The 19,926-nt window shown below is 34.4% G+C and overlaps 2 protein-coding genes across 4 annotated transcripts; one reads left to right on the top strand and one right to left on the bottom strand.

Moving 5' to 3' along the window:
• Positions 1–283: 283 nt before the first annotated feature.
• LOC112511068 (probable ribonuclease P/MRP protein subunit POP5) lies at positions 284–4,457 on the top strand. 3 transcript variants are annotated; one of them, XM_025116461.1, is made up of 5 exons: positions 284–351; positions 1,482–1,680; positions 2,383–2,520; positions 2,674–2,844; positions 4,130–4,457. In XM_025116461.1, exons 2-4 carry the CDS (start codon positions 1,503–1,505, stop codon positions 2,817–2,819), a joined length of 462 nt encoding a protein of 153 aa, XP_024972229.1. In that variant the 5' UTR covers positions 284–351; positions 1,482–1,502; the 3' UTR covers positions 2,820–2,844; positions 4,130–4,457. The 3 variants fall into 3 exon arrangements, with proteins under 3 accessions (XP_024972229.1, XP_024972227.1, XP_024972228.1); XM_025116459.1 differs by having other exon boundaries at positions 4,125–4,457; XM_025116460.1 differs by lacking the exon at positions 284–351 and adding an exon at positions 366–388 and having other exon boundaries at positions 4,125–4,457.
• Positions 4,458–4,757: 300 nt separating this feature from the next.
• LOC112511069 (E3 ubiquitin-protein ligase SIS3-like) lies at positions 4,758–14,475 on the bottom strand. The gene is made up of 10 exons (XM_025116462.1): positions 14,308–14,475; positions 14,164–14,202; positions 13,777–13,843; positions 13,614–13,687; positions 10,489–10,627; positions 10,305–10,397; positions 10,118–10,192; positions 8,205–8,324; positions 7,630–7,743; positions 4,758–5,501 (listed from the first exon to the last, which is right to left on the bottom strand). The coding sequence occupies exons 1-10, from the start codon at positions 14,334–14,336 to the stop codon at positions 5,061–5,063; spliced, it is 1,191 nt and encodes a 396-aa protein (XP_024972230.1). The 5' UTR covers positions 14,337–14,475; the 3' UTR covers positions 4,758–5,060.
• Positions 14,476–19,926: the final 5,451 nt, after the last annotated feature.

Below are 19,926 nucleotides of genomic sequence, written 5' to 3'. Positions count from 1 at the left end.
GATTTTGGAGACGTGATCGATTAGGGTTAGACAGGGTTAAAATGGTAAATCGGTAATAAGTCAATTTTCATAAGTTACTATGGATTAACTTATCAAAAACAACTTATTACCGGTTTGGTACCGGTATAAGCATTTTTTATTTTTTTTACCCAAACACTCCGTTTTAACTTATCTCCGGTACCAAACTGAAATAAGTCAATAAGTCACTTAAATAAGCTTATCCAAACACCCTATTAGTAAATGTAAAATTACAGTATCGCCCTCCATAACCATGGCCTCTATTCTAATCTGTTGGCAGACTTCTTCAAGGATTCTTCATCGCCTCCACAACTTCGACCTCAATTTCTCCAGGTACGGTTTCCATGGTTTTCGATTTCGATTTCTCAAGGTACGATCTCCGTTCATCTATTTCGACTTCCATGGTCTTCGATTTCTAAGCTTCTTCGAATTCGATTCCGTGGTTCTCGATGTCGATTCCTGGGCCTCGATTCCATGATTTCGATTTGTTCTTGTGAAGTCAATGCCTACTGTTTTGCATCTGTTTTTTCTGATTTTATTTTGTAATTTCATGCTCTATTTTGAGTTCCATGGCTACTGTTTTGCATCTGTTTCTTTCCATGTTACTTTTTTGCATCTTCTTTATTGAATATATGACTGTGAATTTCGACTATTGTTTGTTTTGTGAATTTTGTAGTGATGGATCGAATCACTTGGTTGTACTCATTGACTTATGGAATATTTACATTCAAATGCTCGTGTATTTGCTTTCTTACTGTTTGGTTAATTGAATTGGAGAATAGAAATAACGAAATAGAAACTTTGGACCATATAACATTCACTAGACTTCAAATCAGTACAACCAAATATAACATATTACATGGGAAAGTGATGTAAACTGTGCGAATGGATAGAAATGCTTTTGCAATTTTCTGTGATTTGCTTAAAACTGTGGTGGATTGTTAGCTGATGGTAATATGACAATCGAGGGGTAAGTTGTTATATCTATAGACATATTAGCACACCACACTAAGAATAGAACTATCCAAGTTAGGTTCTATAGGTAAGGGGAAGCACTAAGTCGGTATGTTCCCCTTTCTCTCAAAATCGCAACTTCAACTCTTACCGAGTCAGATGACAAAATCCTGTTAATTTCCCTTTCTCTCAGTCTCAGATGACAGAAATCCCACTGATTTTGGGAGAAAGGGGAATTACCGGGATTTCTGCCATCTGACACAGTAAGAGTTGAAGTTGTTTATCATGAATTATTTAGCTTATAGGCATTATAGATTTGTCATACGCATTGTGAGTTTGTTCATCTTTTTGGTTTGCATGGTTCAGCGGATGTTTGGTTGCAAATTGCAAAATCGACTGTTAATTTGAAGTCCTACTTGTTCCTGAAATTATGTAATGATAATCATTTTCCCATGGATGAGGGTGTGAATTACTTTTGTTGCTCAACTTAAACTTTGTTGATTTTGTAGGCCTAAAAAGCTGAGATCTTCATGGTGGGATTCAAAAATAGGTACATGGTGATGGAAGTGTTTGTGGATCCAAATAAAAATATTTCAAAAGATGATCCAATCATTCTTAGCCAACATAATGTATCAAAAGCAATCAAAGATAGCATTCTCATCAACTTTGGCGAGTGTGGTCTTGCCTCATCACTAGGATCATTTCAAGGTTAGTAAACATTACCAATCATTGATCCATTTTGTTCCTATCAGGACATTTATGTACAGAGACGGACCTAGAAAAAATATCGGGATATTTTTCACAAAATCATCATTCATTGTTTTTCATATGTGAGGTCCTGTGTTCGAGTCTTTTGTTGCAAAAAAAATTCAGAAACATAATAAATCTGAAACTAAAAGCTAAAAACTAAGAAAATGACACTAACAGGATTAGAACTTAGGTTTGAGGTGAAAGAAAAGCCTTGCAAACTAACTCTACCAAGGGAAACTTGTGTTCTCACTGTAGTTTCAAAATATATACGGTGGCACACAACAAATGGATACGGTGACACTTTCACGACTCTATAATTTTTTACACTACAATGTAGGAACAAAGTGGTGGCCCGTGCCACCACATGCACCACCTGGGTGGTTCCGTCCCTGTTTATGTAATTTTCTATATAGGTGTATGTTTGCTCACACGCTTGCACAAGTCAGGGGTCTTCACGGAAACAACTGCTCTATTCTTCGGGTAGAGGTCAGGTTTGTCTACGTCTTACCCTCCAACCCTACTTTCGATTGGGATTGACTGGGTCGGTTTTGGTTTGGTTTGGTTTTATATAGGTGTGTTTTTTTAAATCTTTATTACATATGGACCTCGATATCCTCTTTCCTGCTCGAATACTGACATATCAGGTGCGCCACCTTGCAGTCAAATATCTGAATCACGTCACGAAGATCTGCATTATTAGAGCTTCAAGGGATGAGCATCAAAAAGTTTGGGCTGCAATCACTATGGTCAGGAGCATAGGAAATTGCCCTGTGGTTTTCAACTTATTAGATCTGAGTGGTGAGCTAATTATCATCTAAATGTTTTCGGTTCATCAGCTAGTTTGCCAAACATAGTCTACGTTTTTCAGATAACTCATGAGATTTTTTTTTTCTTTTCGCTTAGTTAGTTATGTGTCGACTAGTTAAATATTACCATTTTTTTCTGAATCAGGAAATATCAAGGCGTGTAAATCTGCAGCCTTAAAGTGTGAAGATTTGAAATTTGAGCATTTGAAGCTTGTATCTGGGGCTCCCCGAACAGAGGACGCGAACAAGCATTTGCAGAATCTTGAGCGGATCAAAATGTTAGAGCACTGATATACGTTGCTTCATTAAGTTCCCGGTAAGCTGAATTTGGCGTATGTGAAAAGAATCGTAAATTGAACATGTTGCTCTCTATGTTTCTTTCTTTCAACTCATATGTTGCTCTCTATGTTACTTTCTTTCAACTCATATGTTGCTCTCTATGTTACTTTCTTTCAACTCATATGTTGCTAATGGCCTAGGGAGAATATGGGATCCCATCTGAACCATCCATCTATTTTAATCCAACGTTTGTGAATAATAGGGGCGGGTTACGTTTTGCCAAAACTAAATCCATGATTATATGGGTGGTTATATACTTATATTCAAATTTGAGTCATCTGTTTTTTAGATCCAACGATTGATAGGGGTTCCCTTGTTATATTTTTTAGGGTTCTCTCATGAAATCATTGGAACCAACCCATCGTAGTATACAAAGGGTGATCCATTGCCATAACTTCAGTATCTCTCACTTATTAGCTGAATTGAATTCCATATTTTTTTATTTTTTCGTCATTTGGATAAGAACCCTTCGAGAGTTGAATCTTTGACCTTTGCATCATAAAAGAAAGAGGCCCTTAGAAAGATTTTATATTTTGAAAAGTGTGTGTGTGTATATATATATATATGCAAAAGATCGTGTGAGAAGAGATCTGGACCCTTGATCACCTTTAATCTCAAACCAACCCATCAATTGCGCTTGATACGGGGAGTGATCCGGTGCATCTCATCATAATGTGCATCCAAGGGTGGAGATCCCTTCTTACACTTCTTATTTTAACTATTTTTCCCACCGGAACCCAATCCTATATATATAGGGAGTCATTCAAAGGGAACTCAATAATTTGTGATAACTGTGAGATCCAATCTCAACCTCTCATTAACAATAATCAATGATTAAATTAATATTTCGGTAATTATCCATTAATTTTAAAAAAAAAATCATGGATAATATTTAGGGGTAAAGTAGTCTTTTTGTAAATCTTTCTCTCTCTGGCGAACCTTATTATTATCACAAATTACTGAGTTCTCATATATATATATATATTATATTATATATATATATATTATATATATACATGCACGAAACTTATACACACTCATATTTGGTGAGGTTTGAACCTTGACCTCCATGGATGCTGAGATCTACTAGTAACTTAGATACCGCTTTGTTAATAACCTTTTGGTGTATTACAATGGATGTGAAAATTCTATTCGTTTATATACTATTTACCTGCATCTTTCCTATTTGTGTGGCCTAGCTTCTATTCTTCAAATAGAACTCGTAATCACATCTTCGTTTCTTTTTGCACCATCCAGGACAGTTGTCACTTTTATTTGTTGAAGAAAATCATGAGGCCGTCGTGATCGGGTCTTTGCTCGGGATCCTTAGATTTTTACAATGGCTTGTCCCCGGTTTGAGCTACTGAGTCATGGATCAACACGGTGTTGTTTTTGTTTTTTGCAGATGGGTCGAAGGTATTTAGGTGGGATTTATTGGTTTTTTTCCCCTACTTTACTTTTTGAGTTTTATCTTTATTTCAAGTCCGATATCTGTCTTTCATGTAAATGTGAAATGTTAAACGATGAAAGTGAATTAGGACTCATTTTAGTTTCAGAATTATGGAAAAAAAACTCTCGTCAAATTCAAAATGTGACATTTTCTGAAGAGCATATGCACAAGCCCACAAGGTTCGAGCCTTCCAAGCCCCTCTTCAATGAAATAACAAACATGAGGGACCAAAACTGTTGTGAAATAACAAACACTAGAGACCAAATCCCAGTTTCCGAAGTTTAGAGACGTTATCCCTTGAAATCGACAAGCGTTAGGAACCAAAAGTGAAGTTTACTCTTTAATATATGTTGGAACTCAGTGCTCTCCTCAACGTCTCTTTTAAAAGCAACTTGGGATTGAGACAAGATGATGTTCATAAGACCCGTGAAACACATTGTGGGCCCTTAGTTGAGCTTTTCTTTATCTCACCGAACCTTCTCAGTAAAACACCAGACCTTCACGGCAAAAGACACGGAACCTTCAAATGAAAAACACAACAAATATTCACAGAAAAGAACACCGAACCTTCGGTGATAAACAAAACGATTGTTTGTATTACACCAACAAATGAAACAAGTGATGAAAAAACTTCAGGTAAAGGGGCCGAACAAATCTCGAGCATTTTCTAAAACTCAGACCCTGTAAAAGGACGTTATAAATTTACCCTTATTAATAAAGCCGGTAGGACTGTCCAAAAACGGTCATTGTACACGCTCTACACTTGTGTGTGGATCGTGACTCTCGGATGCTTGGCCTCCATTTTCCGCGATTTCCAAAGTGACATCAGAATCATTATCGATGCTGGGTTCGGAATTGGTGCTGGAGTTGAAGGTGGTGGTGGCGGCGGTGGCGGCAGTGGCGGTGGCGGCGGTGCTGGTGGAGGATGTTGCATTCCCTGAGCGGATTGGGAGGAGAAAACTCTGCATTCTCGAAAGGTAACTCTGGCTAATAGGTTGAGTTTGAGCGTGTTGTGTTGTTGAGAGAGTTGATGAACGGTCGGGATCAGGCGGGATGTTAGGCAGATCGTTTAGTTCAAGGTTGGGAAAGACGGAACACCGGCATCGAGGGCATTTTGTGTTTAACATAAGCCATTTATCGATGCATGCCACATGGAAGTTATGAGCACAAGGCAAGCCACGAACCTGAAACTCATGTTAGAAAGGAAAGGTAGGCTTGTTAATTGTATTCTTCACTGTGTTCTTAAAATTATTCAACACTACGATAAAATCGGTTTTATAGGACACCAAATATATCTAAATGTCCTAATAGACTGCTTTACAAGACAAGTTTACATAACCAAGGAATTGTGTGTTAAATGTAAAGGTGTCACAATAAGTTGATACTTCTCAAAAGTGTCCTATCATCCTATATGGGTAAGAGTTGATCCCAAACCGTCCCCACACGGAACCAATGTGAGGAGGCATTTTTTGGCTCACTCAACGGCTAAGGCTAGCGGGGGACCCGAGACTAAATCCAGGACATGTCTTGTTTGGGAAACTAAGCTACATGCTAGAGGCCTTATCATCCTATTGTAACACCTTTTTATAAGATGCACAATTGTTCAGTCTTATAAAGCAGTCTATCAAAACGTTTAAACATATTTGAAGTCCTATAAAACTGATTTTGTTGTAATGTCAAGAGTCGGTTAGTGCCATGATTTTTTTAGCATCATACTCGGTTTTTCATAGCAAAATGCAAACAGAACACTATAGTTTGAGAGAATGAACTTAGACATTGCTCAAATGTAACTGTAAATAAAAAATAAAAACACTGTAGCATTTTCTTATGTTCATTAAGAATGATGGTTTGCTTGCAATAAATAAGCCAAGTACGATAGTTCGAAAACTCAACACACTGTACTTTCAAGTGATAAAAGGGTTGCAATGATACAAGGTCATATATGTACGTATGTATATATATATAGGGAGACCTTTTGAGAACTCTCTAAATAGTATATTATATATAAATATAGAGAGAGAGAGAGAGAGCGCGCGCGCTAAGATCATTTGTTAACCATGAAAAGAGTATTAACTCTACAAACCATTTAGACCAATCACAAGCCTTTGTTAGATTAGATTATTCTATCATCATGCAATTAATATTGAGGATACAATGGTAATCTTCTTTTTTGTCTTAATTTCATATTCATTAATAGGCGGTTACAAAAACATCAACACCATGATTATAGCTAAAATAATATGTTTATTTTTTGTCCAAACTATTGGTGATTTGTTGTTTTAATATGATAAAAAACTCGGATCTTCTATCTTCAACATATATGTAATCGGCACATTCTTCACATAAAAAAACTGGGTTTGATTTATTGAACGATAGTAGTGGTGGAGGAGTGTACGGTAGATAAATATTCATAATTGAGATATACAAACATGGGTGAAGATGGTGGAGCACAATACAAGAAGATTGAAGATCTTATGATTAAGAAGTATTTTGTTCACATGTGAAAGCCAATAAATTAAGAGTTCACCGGTGTTCATACGGTGTATATAATTGTTCACATGTGTTCCAATTTTTTCATAAAACAATATCTATACACATCTAACATTTGGTCAACATGTGTTCACAAATGTTCACATGCGAAAGCCAATTACTTTAGTGTTCATAAGTTCTAATAGGTGCAAATAAGTGTTCCCGTATGTTCATATGTGAAAGTGAAGAACTAAGATTTAGTTAATAAGCTACCTATATGTTCATATGTATTTATAAGTGTTCAATACAATGTTCATAATTCAACACAAATGGTTCTACGAACTATAAAAGGAAGAAGCAAAAATCCCGATTTGTAACCAATGTAAAAAATATATTGTCCATCTCTCCCAAAAATACCCATGTTCACCTATGTTTTGATATCCTTCTTTTTTAATTAATTACAAATATGTCACAATTCATGGATTTTAAGAATCAAGGGTAAGATTGGTTTATAGAGTTAATACCAATTATTGGATTAACAAAAGAACCTACCCCTAGGTTCAGTGGAAAACCCCAAAAAATTGAAAAACTGAGGAACACCCTAGTAACCATTCATCTGGATGGTATGCACATGTTCATACAAGTGATTGAAGCTGTTTTTTTTTTTTGGTTTTTATGCACGTGTGCATGTTACAAGTTACTTGTATGCACATGTGCATACCCTTCCAGAAGAACGGTTACGAGGGTGTTCCTCATTTTTTTGCAGTTTCCCTGAACCTGACCATATATGTGTGTGTGTGTATTTGACAATTATAAAGGCGTAAAATTAAGAAGAAATGTTACCCCATCCCCGACATGGAACTCCTCCAAACAAATCGGACAGTCGCTACAGTCAGTTGGAACAGCTTTCAGCGAGAACAATGGAAGTTCCTGAATTAATGCCTCCAATGCTTGCCTCTACATGCCAAAATTAGAAGCCACTCATTCCCTCTGTCCGAAAATAAGTATCCATATCTATTTTAGTTTGTCCTAATATAAGCGTCTACTTTTAAAAGTAAGTGACTATTTTTCAATTCTACCCTTACCCATGAGGTGCAGAAAAACTACTCCCTTTATGATCAAGGGAAAAATTGTCATTCACTTAATTAAAAAGTGTAACAATTACACATTTTTAAGACTGTGTGCCTTTTTTGTTGTGTACGTTTATTTTTTGACCAAGGGAGGATGAGTTTAAAAAAATAGGTGAGACACTCTAGATGGCAAAAAAACAAATAGAAGTTTCAGTTTTACATGTCAAGTTCGGTAGCAAACAACACTTATTTTGAACTAAAAAATTTATTTGATATATGATTGCAGGCCGAATAAGATGATGTAATTGTCACATTCCAAAACCATCATGGTTTTACATTAGTTGTTACCTGGGCGCTAGATAAGTAAAGTCCGGGATGATGTGGGGTGGTATCTTGTTCCATGGCTCTCATCTCTTGAGCAGCAGTTTCAAACACCCAATCTGGTAGACGAATCATGTCTACCAACACCTGGAAAGATACAGTTGGTATTTAAAGGCCGAGCAGACCAAAAAAGAATGAAGAAGAACAGAAACATGGTATCAGGATCTTACAACAAGATTCTGAACAAAATATCCTAATAAATTTAACGAGCTCAAGTAATTTAGCAAAACGAGCTTTGGGTGCAAGAATCAAGCAGCTAATTTACGGTATCAAAACTTTTGGAGGGGTCATTCACCTCAAAAGAACACTAGCTTAGATAAAAAGATGCCAAAAGAAGAATAAAACCAAACCAAACCAAACGAGCCCAGTATAGCACAGCCGGAGCCCGGAGGTGGGGTACGGAATTGGGATGTATGCAGACTTGGCCTTTACCCAAAAAAGTAGAGTGGGTTTTTCTGTGAAGATGTCCGACTTGTGCAAAGTGTGCGAGAGAGAAAAAAAACGATAAAGAAGAATTCGAAAACAAGAAAGGTAGTGCTAAACTTTGAAAAATGGGTTAGAAGTAAGAAACAACATTGAAAAATACAAACAAATAAAACATACAAATAGAGCGGGGGAAAGAAAACATAAGAAGGGTACGCATACCTACACACCGCTAATCTAACCTAGGACTCGGGAGGCTTATCTGCCGGCTTACTAACCCTACCAGCTACCCTCATCCTCTATCACACCAGATTCCTTCATCCCAACTAAGCTAGATACTGATCTCTACTCCTAATCTACTACCCTAGTCTTGTGTCTCCAAGAACTCCTATCAGAGGTCATGTCCTAGAAAATACTTAAAAAATCAGAGGTCATGCCAAGAAAACAATCTAGCACAATAAAATAACTTAGCTATTAACAAACTATCAGCAAAACATAAGATAAAAAACAAACTCTAGCAAGCATCTAGAAACATAACACAGGGAGAAAGTGAAAGCCTCCATCAAAAGTAACTCTTAGATGATGAAATACAGATGCTAAGACAACATCTCTTGTTTCTGGTATGCTTTCTGCCTTCCATTGTCGATATCTGTCTTCGGTTTTTCACCATGAGGAAGTGCCAAATATCTTTCTTACATGATCATGCTATAATAACAGTTTAATGTGCATAATGTCACATGCGGGCCCCTAGAGCACTTTTATTCATTATCTTGGGAGTTAAAAGAGTATTTCTATGTTGAATATGTGGATAATAGATAGACTGACACTTAACATGAACACTACAACAAAATCGGCTTTATAGAATACCAAATATGTTTAAATGTCCCAATAGACTACTTTATAGGATATAAATTTCTTGGACACATATGTTCAAATGTCCTAATTAGTTGATAGGATGCTTTTGTGCGTCCTAACAAGTTTTTTAGGACACTTTTGAGAAAAGTGTCAGTATTAATCTTTTTTATACGACACTATTTGAAAAAATGTCTCAAAAAAACAAGTCCTACAAAAAAATGTGTTCTGACATTTCTCAAAAGTTTCCTATAGAAAAACTAAAAGGACGCTTTATTTCAAAAGTGTTGTAAGAACTTGTTAAGATGCCTAAAAACATTTTATCGACTTATTTTAACACTTCTACATAGGATGCAAAATTGTTTGGTTACATAAACTTAAGTCCTATGAGGCAGTCTATTAGGATATATAAACATATTTGGCGTCCTATGAAACCGATTTTGTTGTAATGTGAACTTCCAACAAAGGAACCACGTATAGGTACAAAAGAATGTATGGAGGAACTCCCAAAGCATCAACTTCATGGAGTAACCCATACAGCTTTACATGTTCAGGCAGGTTGCACAGGGTAGCACACAAAAGGAAAAAAAAACAGTAGAGGTTACCCCATATTCGGAAATACCGGAAATAGGGATCCCCTGTTGGGCACGTTGCAAATGAGCTTTTCTTCTTGTTAACCACTGCATAAGAGGTCCAAAAATTGGAGAAGATCATAAAGTTATATTTCAATAAAAACAGCCTCCTTAAACATACTGAGAAACGAGAAACAAGCAGGAGGAGGGTATATTTTACCTTATTCACTACATAGCCAGCAAGACAAATGAGTCCACAGTAGCTGAAAATCAACCATACAAGAAAACCCCATTTCTGATTCTTTTCAGGCAACTGCAAGAATTTAAACACAACCATCGGAGGTTTTACTTGCAATAGTATTGTCCTACTGGTTTATTACAAGAAACGAAAACGTCACACATACACAGGTTTGCGCACTAGTGAACCATACACTTCCCATAATACTCCATGCCCAGAGAAATGGATAGAGCACAACATAGAGGATGGATAGAATCACTACTCTTCCAAGAAAACAAGCATCTCTTTGCTGCCGACCATAATCCCTATATCATATGAAAAAGAATTGAAATATCAGAAATGTGATCTTCATGAACCAGAATGACAGAACATTAAGTTGATCAACGACATAGAAGAAGATAATTTACATTTTGGAAGGGAACATTATAACACCTGAACCAATAATACAAAAAACATTTTTATAAATGAATTTGATGCACTTTGGATATAGGGAAAAAATTGAAAGAACTGACAAACTGTATTAAGAACTAGAGCAACCAGCATTCGAGAGGCTAGAACTCTCCCTCAACTCCTCAAGACACTGTAAGGTCTTTACAATCACAAAGAAATCAAATGCTCTCCAACTTGATGCTCCGACCCTTGTATACCCAAACATCACTACCATTTACTAATTCCCAACTAACCCTCCATGACTGATTGCTACCATTCGATACAAACTTTTATTAACTACCATCGGTATTTACTATAATACTCTTATTCCTTTTATCTTCTATTCCTCCTGAAACCTCACTGCAGGTTTATCAATACTCCAGATTTTCAGCTTGTCCTCAAGGTGAAAATTAGAACATTGCTCGTTAAAAACTTCATAATCTTCCCACAAAGTTAAAAAACGAGGCAGTCCTATCCATTTAACCAACACTTCCAATACACTTGTCTGACCATTATGTGGAGTTTGAAGCTGTAGTACTTCTTCTGGTTCTACTATCATTTTCATCTCCTCGTTCAACAACGCCGGTAGTGTTGTTGAAGAGACATAATGACCAATAGCACGCCATAGTTGTGATATATGAAACAACCCATGGACTTTTGTAGGAAGTGGTAACTCCAGCCTTAACACCACCTTTCCCACTTCCTCTGTAATATGAAAAGGACCATAGTGCATTGCAACCAGTTTCTGATTGTTGCGTGATATGAACGAATTCTGTCTATATGGCCGTAATTACAGGAAAAAAACAAGTCACCTACTGCCAAATTCAACTCCTTTCTATGTTGATCAGCTTGCTGTTTCATCTAGTGTTGGGCTTGAAGTAAATGCATTCTAAGAGTATCCAAGATATCATCCATATATTTCAGCACTCTTCCACCATCTGTACACTTGAGGAACCCACCTTAAATGTAATATTGTTGGTGGATCTCTTCCATGTAAGGCTTTAAATGGTGACACCTGTAAAGCGTTGTGTTATACCAATATTCTGCCCCTGAAGCATGAAAAATAATTTTCCCACTGTTTTGGTTTGTTCGAGACAAAGCATCTTAAATATTGTTCCACACACCAATTAACTACTTCCGATTGACTGTGCGACTAAAAGTGATAGGCAGGGGTATACTTCAATGTTGTCCCCTGTAGCTTGAAATTTTCTTTCCAGAAATCACTTAGAAAGATCTTGCCTCTATCTATATTCAATAATGTTGGAATACCATGTGACCGTACCACCTCCTTGATGAACATTTCAGCTGTTGATTTAGCTGAAATTGAATGTCTCAGCACTATGAATGGGCAACTGAGACGATCTACAACTACCATGATAGTGCCCATCCCCTCTTATTTCAGTAATCCTTCAACGAAATCCATTGTGGCTTCCTCCCATACCATTATTGGTGGTGGAATAGGCTGTAATGAGCCCACTGGTGATGCGCTCAAAAGTCGTGTTTTTTTGACATCACAAATTGACTCACCATATCTCTAACATCAGCTTTCATTCCCATCCAATATACCTCTGGCTCTGCTGCCATCCTTTGATCAGTTTGGTCTTCCCCTGAATGCCCTCTTACAGGAGAGCCATGAAAAGTTTCAAATAACAATGGAGTCATAGTCAACGAGCAAGGTAAAAACAATCTGTCTTTGTACCATAGAAGCCCTGAAGTCCATGTCTCCTTTGCAAAACCCTTATGTTATATCGTTTTTATGTACTTCAAAAATCTTGCCCAATAGCTTGTCTTCCGTCATTTCTTTCTTGATATGATCCCAGTGTCTCCATTGAAGTCCCTCCACCCCATCACGAACATTCTATTTCCTCGCTGCATCTGGACAAGGCGTCTGCCACTTGGTTACACCTCCCCGCCTTGTAGCCAATAGCTTTGCCAGCCACTTTTGATATTGGGGATTTGGGGTCCCAACCATTGTTCTAGTAAAAACTTTAAACTCAATTGATTCATCCGCACCACAAACTTCCCTCCTAATAAGTAAAGTCTCCATTTGATAATCAAGGATACTATGTCCCAACGCTCAGCTGTGGTAGGTTATAGGTTGCTCTTCTTGCATTAAAATTGTGCCTAATGCTTAGCCTGAGGCATCAGTTTCGACTACAAATGGTTTACTAAAATAAGGTCGGAAAAGGTGTTATCGTGAGGGCTGCTTTCCGCTGCTGAAATAAATCTTTGTTTTTTCTTCATTGCAAATGGATGCTTGTTCCTTCAATAAATCTGTTAAAGATTTTGCAACTTCTCCATATCAAGCAATGAACTTCCCATAATATACTCAAACATCACCGCCATTCAACCAACTCCCAACTAACCCTCTGTGATTGCATTTCATACCGACTTTTATTAAGTACCATCACCGTTTACTAAAACATCCCTATTCCTTTATCTTATATTCCTCCTTGCATGTGTAAACCTCAATGCAGAATTATCAGAATCAGAATGTAACATTTACTCCACTGCAAGAGAACTTACAATTGAGTCCAAGTATCGTCATCTTTTTCTCAACTACTTAACCAGAAAATAGTTGATGTATGAGCTCATAGAAGTCAATTACTTCACATCTACTATGAGTTATGGCCAGATAAAAAATCATCCAATCATTTGCAAGTAATAATGACAATAACTAGCCTCAAAAGCAGTAATAGATTACCTACCATGTTAATTTTTTGTTATGAAACCATGAACTATCGTTGACCTAGTTAAAAATTGTGAAAACCCATATTCCCTATCACTTTCAGTGCATAGCATTTGGATATCATATTTACAAGTCAAAAATAATGGCATTCACTGAGGACGAGGAGGACTTACAATCCCATTCCAGCTGCAAGAGCATTGTCTACAAACATCAAGAGGCGAAAAACAAAGACAACACCGTAATCAACCTAATCCAAAGACATAAACAGTCTCTATAAATGCAGTAAAACAAGTGAAAACAAGCAAGATTTAACCAAACAATAACAAGTTTACCCACCACTATCCACAGATGCAACGGGAATTTACAAAGATAGTAGCGCTTCCAACTCAAAAGAACCATGACTCTGTTTGGTTAAATTCGTCAAGAAAACAACACAACATCCTTGAAAGAATAAAAAATAATCATAACACAATTCACAGAAAGACATGAAATTAAATACAGGTGTTCTTCCGGAGAATTAGCACGGTTCACCTCTACTAAACTACTAGTCGAATGAACATTCAGATGTTCGAACCCGTTACCCCGTAGAGCAGATAAATATAATTCAACACTCAATCACTCCCCCTCTACCCCTTCCAATGCTACTTTATAACATCATATTATACATATTTGTAATATATCACCGTTACATCCGAATTTCATTTCAAATAAGAAAAAGGATACATACTAAACGCAAGCATTGATAGAAAAAATCCATCGTACCTGCAAATATTCGAAATTAAAACAAATAATCATATTCATCAACATAAAACACAACAAAAACACATAATTTTATATATGATCAGATATACGATATGATACACGAACCACTTGAAGTGTATGCCTCTGATCGCCATGGATGAAGATAATCTAGCGGCAAAACCTAAGATTCACTACCAATAATCGATTAAAAACACTCATTTCCAAGGTAAATAGAACTGATTTCGATAAGTGAATCAGTGAATTCGAAGAACAATCGACCGAGATAAATGGTGATCAGGAAAAAGTTAATCGGGACTGAAATCCCCAAGAAGTGACGATCAGAGCTTGAGTATATAAAAGCGGGGGAATATGTTATATGCGGTCTTGGGTTCTTTAAATTACCAAAATCGTCCTTGTCTTTAATCTTTATACCATGTTTAGCTCCTTGACTTCGAGTAAATTACAAGAACAGTCCCTTATTGTGTTTAGTACATAGAGTAAATTACGATTTTAGTCCCAGTGGTTTGTTAATAATTTTGACTTTCATCCCTATGGTTTAGAAATTACCAATTTCGTCCTTAGAGTTTGTTAATAATTTCGATTTTCATCCATATGGTTTAGAAATTACGATTTTCGTCATTACTGTTCGCAATTTATCGCTATTTTCATCCCTGTGCTAAATCTTACCTTTGAGCATAAGAGACCCAAAACAACAAAAATATTACAAAATACATGAACCGAAACAACAATAACTTGTAAATAATAAGGATGAAAATAGCAATAAAAATAAAACCATAAGGAATATTATTTAAAGATTTACTCGACATATCTATACTATATTATAAAGCATTTGACAAAAAACTCTTAAAAAATATTTTTTATGCATGAAGTACTGTATATTGATGTATATTACTTAAAATTCAAGATTACAAATAAATTGTACATAAGTACAACTTATTAAAGCTCCATGTTTGAATTCATGTAACTAACCGGGGATAAACATAATCAAATAGAAAATAAACATGTTATTTTAAAATATAAAAAATCTAAAATATAATTAAGATAATTATCGAGTTCTAACAAAATAATTAATTATTATCTTTATCAGAAAATCATATTATTAAACCAAATATAAACTACTTCGTTATTGAACCTAAATTAAATTATAATAAAAAAATTAAATTAAAAAATTACACAAAAAAATTGAATTTTAAATAGTTAATTTGATACTAATATCGATATATTTTTATCAAAATTTTATGATATCTTCAAATTTATATTTTATACAAAAATAAAAAACATCATCATTTTTTTCAAAATAACATAAGACCATACTATAGCATCGACTGAGATAAATAATAAAATAAAATATTAAAATCAAGATATATCTCGCTGCATTGTGCGAGTACCCTTCTAGTCTAATTTATAATTATTTTATCGTAAATGTTTCTGATAAATTTGTTTAGATATTTATTTATTCAATTATGTCCTTTTGAACCCAATTACCCAATGTAACCAGATGAACTTCATACCCTTTTATATGTTATATTATGCCTTTGATTTGCACAGTTGCGGTATACAACTGGTTAGCTCTTTTCACAAGTATATCATAATCCCACATCTTATTTACAATCTCCAACTTTCTTGTTGGTGTTGGTTTGGCTTTTTCTTTGTTTCTCGTGTAGCATAAATAATCAGTTAACTGGTAGTAGTAATAGTGGTTCTCGAAAAGTACTATTCAAGTGTTGCTGTTATGTCCCAACTTGACGAACCCAACTCACACGGGTTGGGTTATGCTTTTAGTAATTTTCTTAACGAGTTGCTATTTTTCAAAACATACTAATTGGAATTGTTGTTCAAATGCCTTTAAACCGACAACTCACCACTGTGCGACCTCGCATATAGGCACAATGTTTGGATTAGCAGTACTGTAGAAAAAATTAGGGTTAAATAATACTTGATAAATCTTAAATACCACATAATCGGTATATAAAAGTTTAAACATCACATGATATTGAGAGATGTAATTTTAAGATGAATTTGGAAAAATATTTAAGAAAAATGTAGTAGTAATAAAAGATTGTAAGACAAGTTATGGTGAGAAGCGTAAAAATAGATCTCCACATTTCAGTCAATAATAGTTGAATGTCAACAGTAATGAGGTGTACCGAATCAATTCCTTTCTAAAGCGCAATTTATGGACGGTCATGAGACTAAAAGTGATCAAGGGTAACCACAAGGGTGGTGCCCAATTGGTTTGAGTTTGGACTCCAAATGTCAAAAGTATCTAGAGGTTCCATGTTCGAATCCAAGGAGGAATAAAACCCCCTTTATGGCCATGGAGGTTCAAATGCGGTGACTTCGAGCTACCCGTGGTTGTTTTGGGATTAGTCGGTTCACATATCGGGTTGGATATCCAGGTTAATAAAAAAAATGATTAAGGGTTGAGATTTTTTCTTACACTTCTCAACATAACCTCAATTCTCACACGATCCTTTGCCTGTATGTGTGTATATATCTATACTATATTATAAAGCATTTGACAAAAACTCTTAAAAACCATTTTCTATACATGAAGTACTGTTTATTAATGCATATTACTTAAAATTCAAGATTACAAGTAATTTTACGTAAATACAACTTATTAAAGCTTCATTTTTAAATTCGTGTAACTAATTACAGATAAATATAATCAAATACAGGATAAACATCTATTTTAAATATAAAAAATCTAAAATATAATTAAGATAATCATTAAGTTCTAACATAATGTTTAATTATTATCTTTATAAAAAAATATTGTGAAACTAAAAATAAATTACTTTGTTATTATATATAAATTAAATTACAATAAAAAATTGAATTAAAGAAGTTACATCAAAAAAATGAAAACTATTAAATAGTTAATTTGATGATAATATCGAATTATTTTTTTCAAATATATATTTCATTCAAAAATAAAAATATTACCGCTTTCTCAAAACCACATAAAATCGTATCATATCGATAGAGACAAAGAATAAAAACTAAACATTAATATTGAGATTTATCTCGCTACATTGTGCGAGTACCCTTCTAGTATATATATATATATAGGGTATATTTCTTTTACAACCTTGTGTATTTGTACAATCCTTGCAACCCAATTAATTGAGATATTTATAGAAATGATGAGAGTTCATTTATTATGATTTGAATATTTATGGAATATGAATAGTGTTCATTAATTATGATTAATACTTTATATTAAGAAACAATCAAAACTTCTATAAAATCACATATTCATCAAATGAAATGGACAGTTGAGATTGAGTTGTATTGGTTGTACAAATGTCAAGAGTTGTATAATAACCAACCTCTATATATATATATAGAAATAGAGGTTTAATATATTCTTATTTTTTCGTCAATTCGTAAGTAACGTACATTAGGTATAATTTCAACATCAATGGTCATATGTCGGCTTGAAAAAGACGAATTTAATGAATGCATAAAAAGATAGAACAAGGATTGAAACTGTGATTGATTAATTCAACATACAGTAGAAAATGACAGTATATAACTCATGTCTGACTATACTTATAATCTTATATCATATATAGACATAGTTATATTTGTTTTTAACAAATACATAATCGTATGCATATATCTGTTTCTTGATTCTAATAAAAGTAAATGAATAATGTATTAAGAAAATCTGTAGTCGAGTATATTCAAATGTATACGATCTATAGTTGAAATTTAATAAATGGGTGACCTTTTACGTAAATATGTGGTTTGTGGATTAAAGACCAACGGAGTCGAGGCGAGCAAGGGTGCACCTACGGTGTATTGGGTCATTTTTTTTTCCCGTTAACATAGTGTATACCTGAATTTTTATAGTGATAATACAGTCAAATCCTGAAAGTTGGATCTGACAATGAATTTTATGGGCATGGGCATTAAAACGACTCTTAAATACGAATATACTCAATGGGGACCCTAAATAGTAACTTTAGATTTTACACTTTATAGATTTATCTAATCAGATAAATATCATTCACAATTTCACGAATTCATAAACGTTATGGACTCACGATTAAAACGAAGTTGTAAAATTATCTTTCTAAGTTCTATTTTAAATATTGAATCAAAAACTATATTATAATAATAATATATGTGATTTTACTTGTTATAATATGAATGTACATCTTTAATATCATTATCTGATTAGAATAATATATAGAAAACATATACGTATATATATATATATATAATTATATATAATATACAAATTTACTATTTTACGTCACGATTTGGAAAACGTCGCGTCCTCGGCATGACATGTAAAGCTTGAGGTTTGATCTGCCAACACGCCACGAGCTCATGCCATTTTGAACCTTGGTTTTAGGGACCAGGTTTTGTACATGGAGTCCCCTCTGTTGTTCTTGGTCGGGACCAGATACGATGAGACCGGTTACAAGAGGACAATCTCAACCCGAGACCGGTTTTTAGCCATCTCTACCTAAGAGCATCTCTAATAGATTCTTCAAAATAAAGAAAATGTAGGTTTCGACAAGTTTTTTGCTTAAACAAAATTTTCAAATAAAGAAGATAGGAGAGAGTATGAAATTCTACATATTTAAGAACTCTCCAAAACCAAAGGGACTTTGACATAGCGGTATGTGAGTCTTTGACCTTCTAGCAAGTTAGGGGTCCAAACTTCACAAAATGTGAGGAGAGTGTATGAGTTTATTTGTTCTGTTTTGTCATATATAAATATTATATACTTTAAAAAAATATAATATTTAATAATATAATAATATATTATACTGATAATATTTATATGAAGAAGCTGTTGAAGTTGAAATTGATTGCTAAATGACAATCTTAAATCTTGTTTTTTTAGTTTGAAGAATACCTAGAAATGTTGTAATATTATGAAAACAAAAATAGTACTTTTTAATAATTATATGTCCTTTCTCGACATAGCGATTCGTCATCTCATAATTAATGGTTGTTTGTACGTTAACAAAACAAATAACCATAAATATTTTGAATTCTTCAGAGTAGGGGTGCTTAAAAACCCGACCAACCCAATTAACATGAAATAACTTAACCTGAAGGAACCCGATGTCTAATCGAGTTGTAAAATTTTCAAACCGTAGGTATTTGATTGAAATTGCGTTACTATTATTTGAAACTAACTCAACCCGATGAACCCGATATCCTTGTATTTCTTGGTTTTATTATGATTGTTGAGTTTCTATTAATATATACATTAGACAATTACACTATCACGTACCCTCTTCATATAGACATATTTTCAATCTATTCTCCGTCTTTATATAACTCATTCGTATATATGTTCAGCAATTGTGAACATATATATGTAAATTGAGAAAATTAATTATATGTGATATACGTAAGATTTAAGAAGTATTGATAAGTTGTATCAAATGGTTGATGATGAAAAACAAATTATGAGTAGAGAAATAACATATTCAAGGTTAGAATAATATTTTAATGTACCAAAGTATCAACCCGACTAACTCGACCAACCTGTACAGTTTGGGTTGGGTTGGGTTGGGTTAAGACTTTTCAAATCGCAAACATTGTGTTGGATTGTTCAAGTGTTTTCAACCCGATCAACCCCATCCATGAGCACCCATACTCTAGATAATAAAAAGTTTACTATATCTCTAACATATATTATATATATCTATACTATATTATAAAGCATTTGGCTAAAACTCTTAAAAACTC

The sequence above is a fragment of the Cynara cardunculus genome (genome assembly GCF_001531365.2).
Source record: "Cynara cardunculus var. scolymus isolate 2C chromosome LG 4, CcrdV1, whole genome shotgun sequence".
Taxonomy (NCBI): Eukaryota; Viridiplantae; Streptophyta; class Magnoliopsida; order Asterales; family Asteraceae; genus Cynara; species Cynara cardunculus.
Note: the sequence above shows the minus strand (reverse complement) of the source record. Positions and strands in the feature narration are given on the sequence as shown.

What these genes read in the sequence shown, in the direction of transcription:
- LOC112511068 (XM_025116461.1), top strand. Translation starts at nt 1,503, where the DNA reads ATGGTGGGATTCAAAAATAGGTACATGGTGATGGAAGTGTTTGTGGAT. An exon ending in ATCACTAGGATCATTTCAAG is followed by an intron (nt 1,681 to 2,382) that starts GTTAGTAAACAT and finishes GCCACCTTGCAG; the next exon opens with TCAAATATCTGAATCACGTC. An exon ending in CAACTTATTAGATCTGAGTG is followed by an intron (nt 2,521 to 2,673) that starts GTGAGCTAATTA and finishes TTTCTGAATCAG; the next exon opens with GAAATATCAAGGCGTGTAAA.
- LOC112511069 (XM_025116462.1), bottom strand. Translation starts at nt 14,336, where the DNA reads ATGGCGATCAGAGGCATACACTTCAAGTG. An exon ending in CGTTGCATCTGTGGATAGTG is followed by an intron (nt 13,688 to 13,776) that starts GTGGGTAAACTT and finishes TCTTTGGATTAG; the next exon opens with GTTGATTACGGTGTTGTCTT. An exon ending in CTTGCAGCTGGAATGGGATT is followed by an intron (nt 10,628 to 13,613) that starts GTAAGTCCTCCT and finishes CATATGATATAG; the next exon opens with GGATTATGGTCGGCAGCAAA.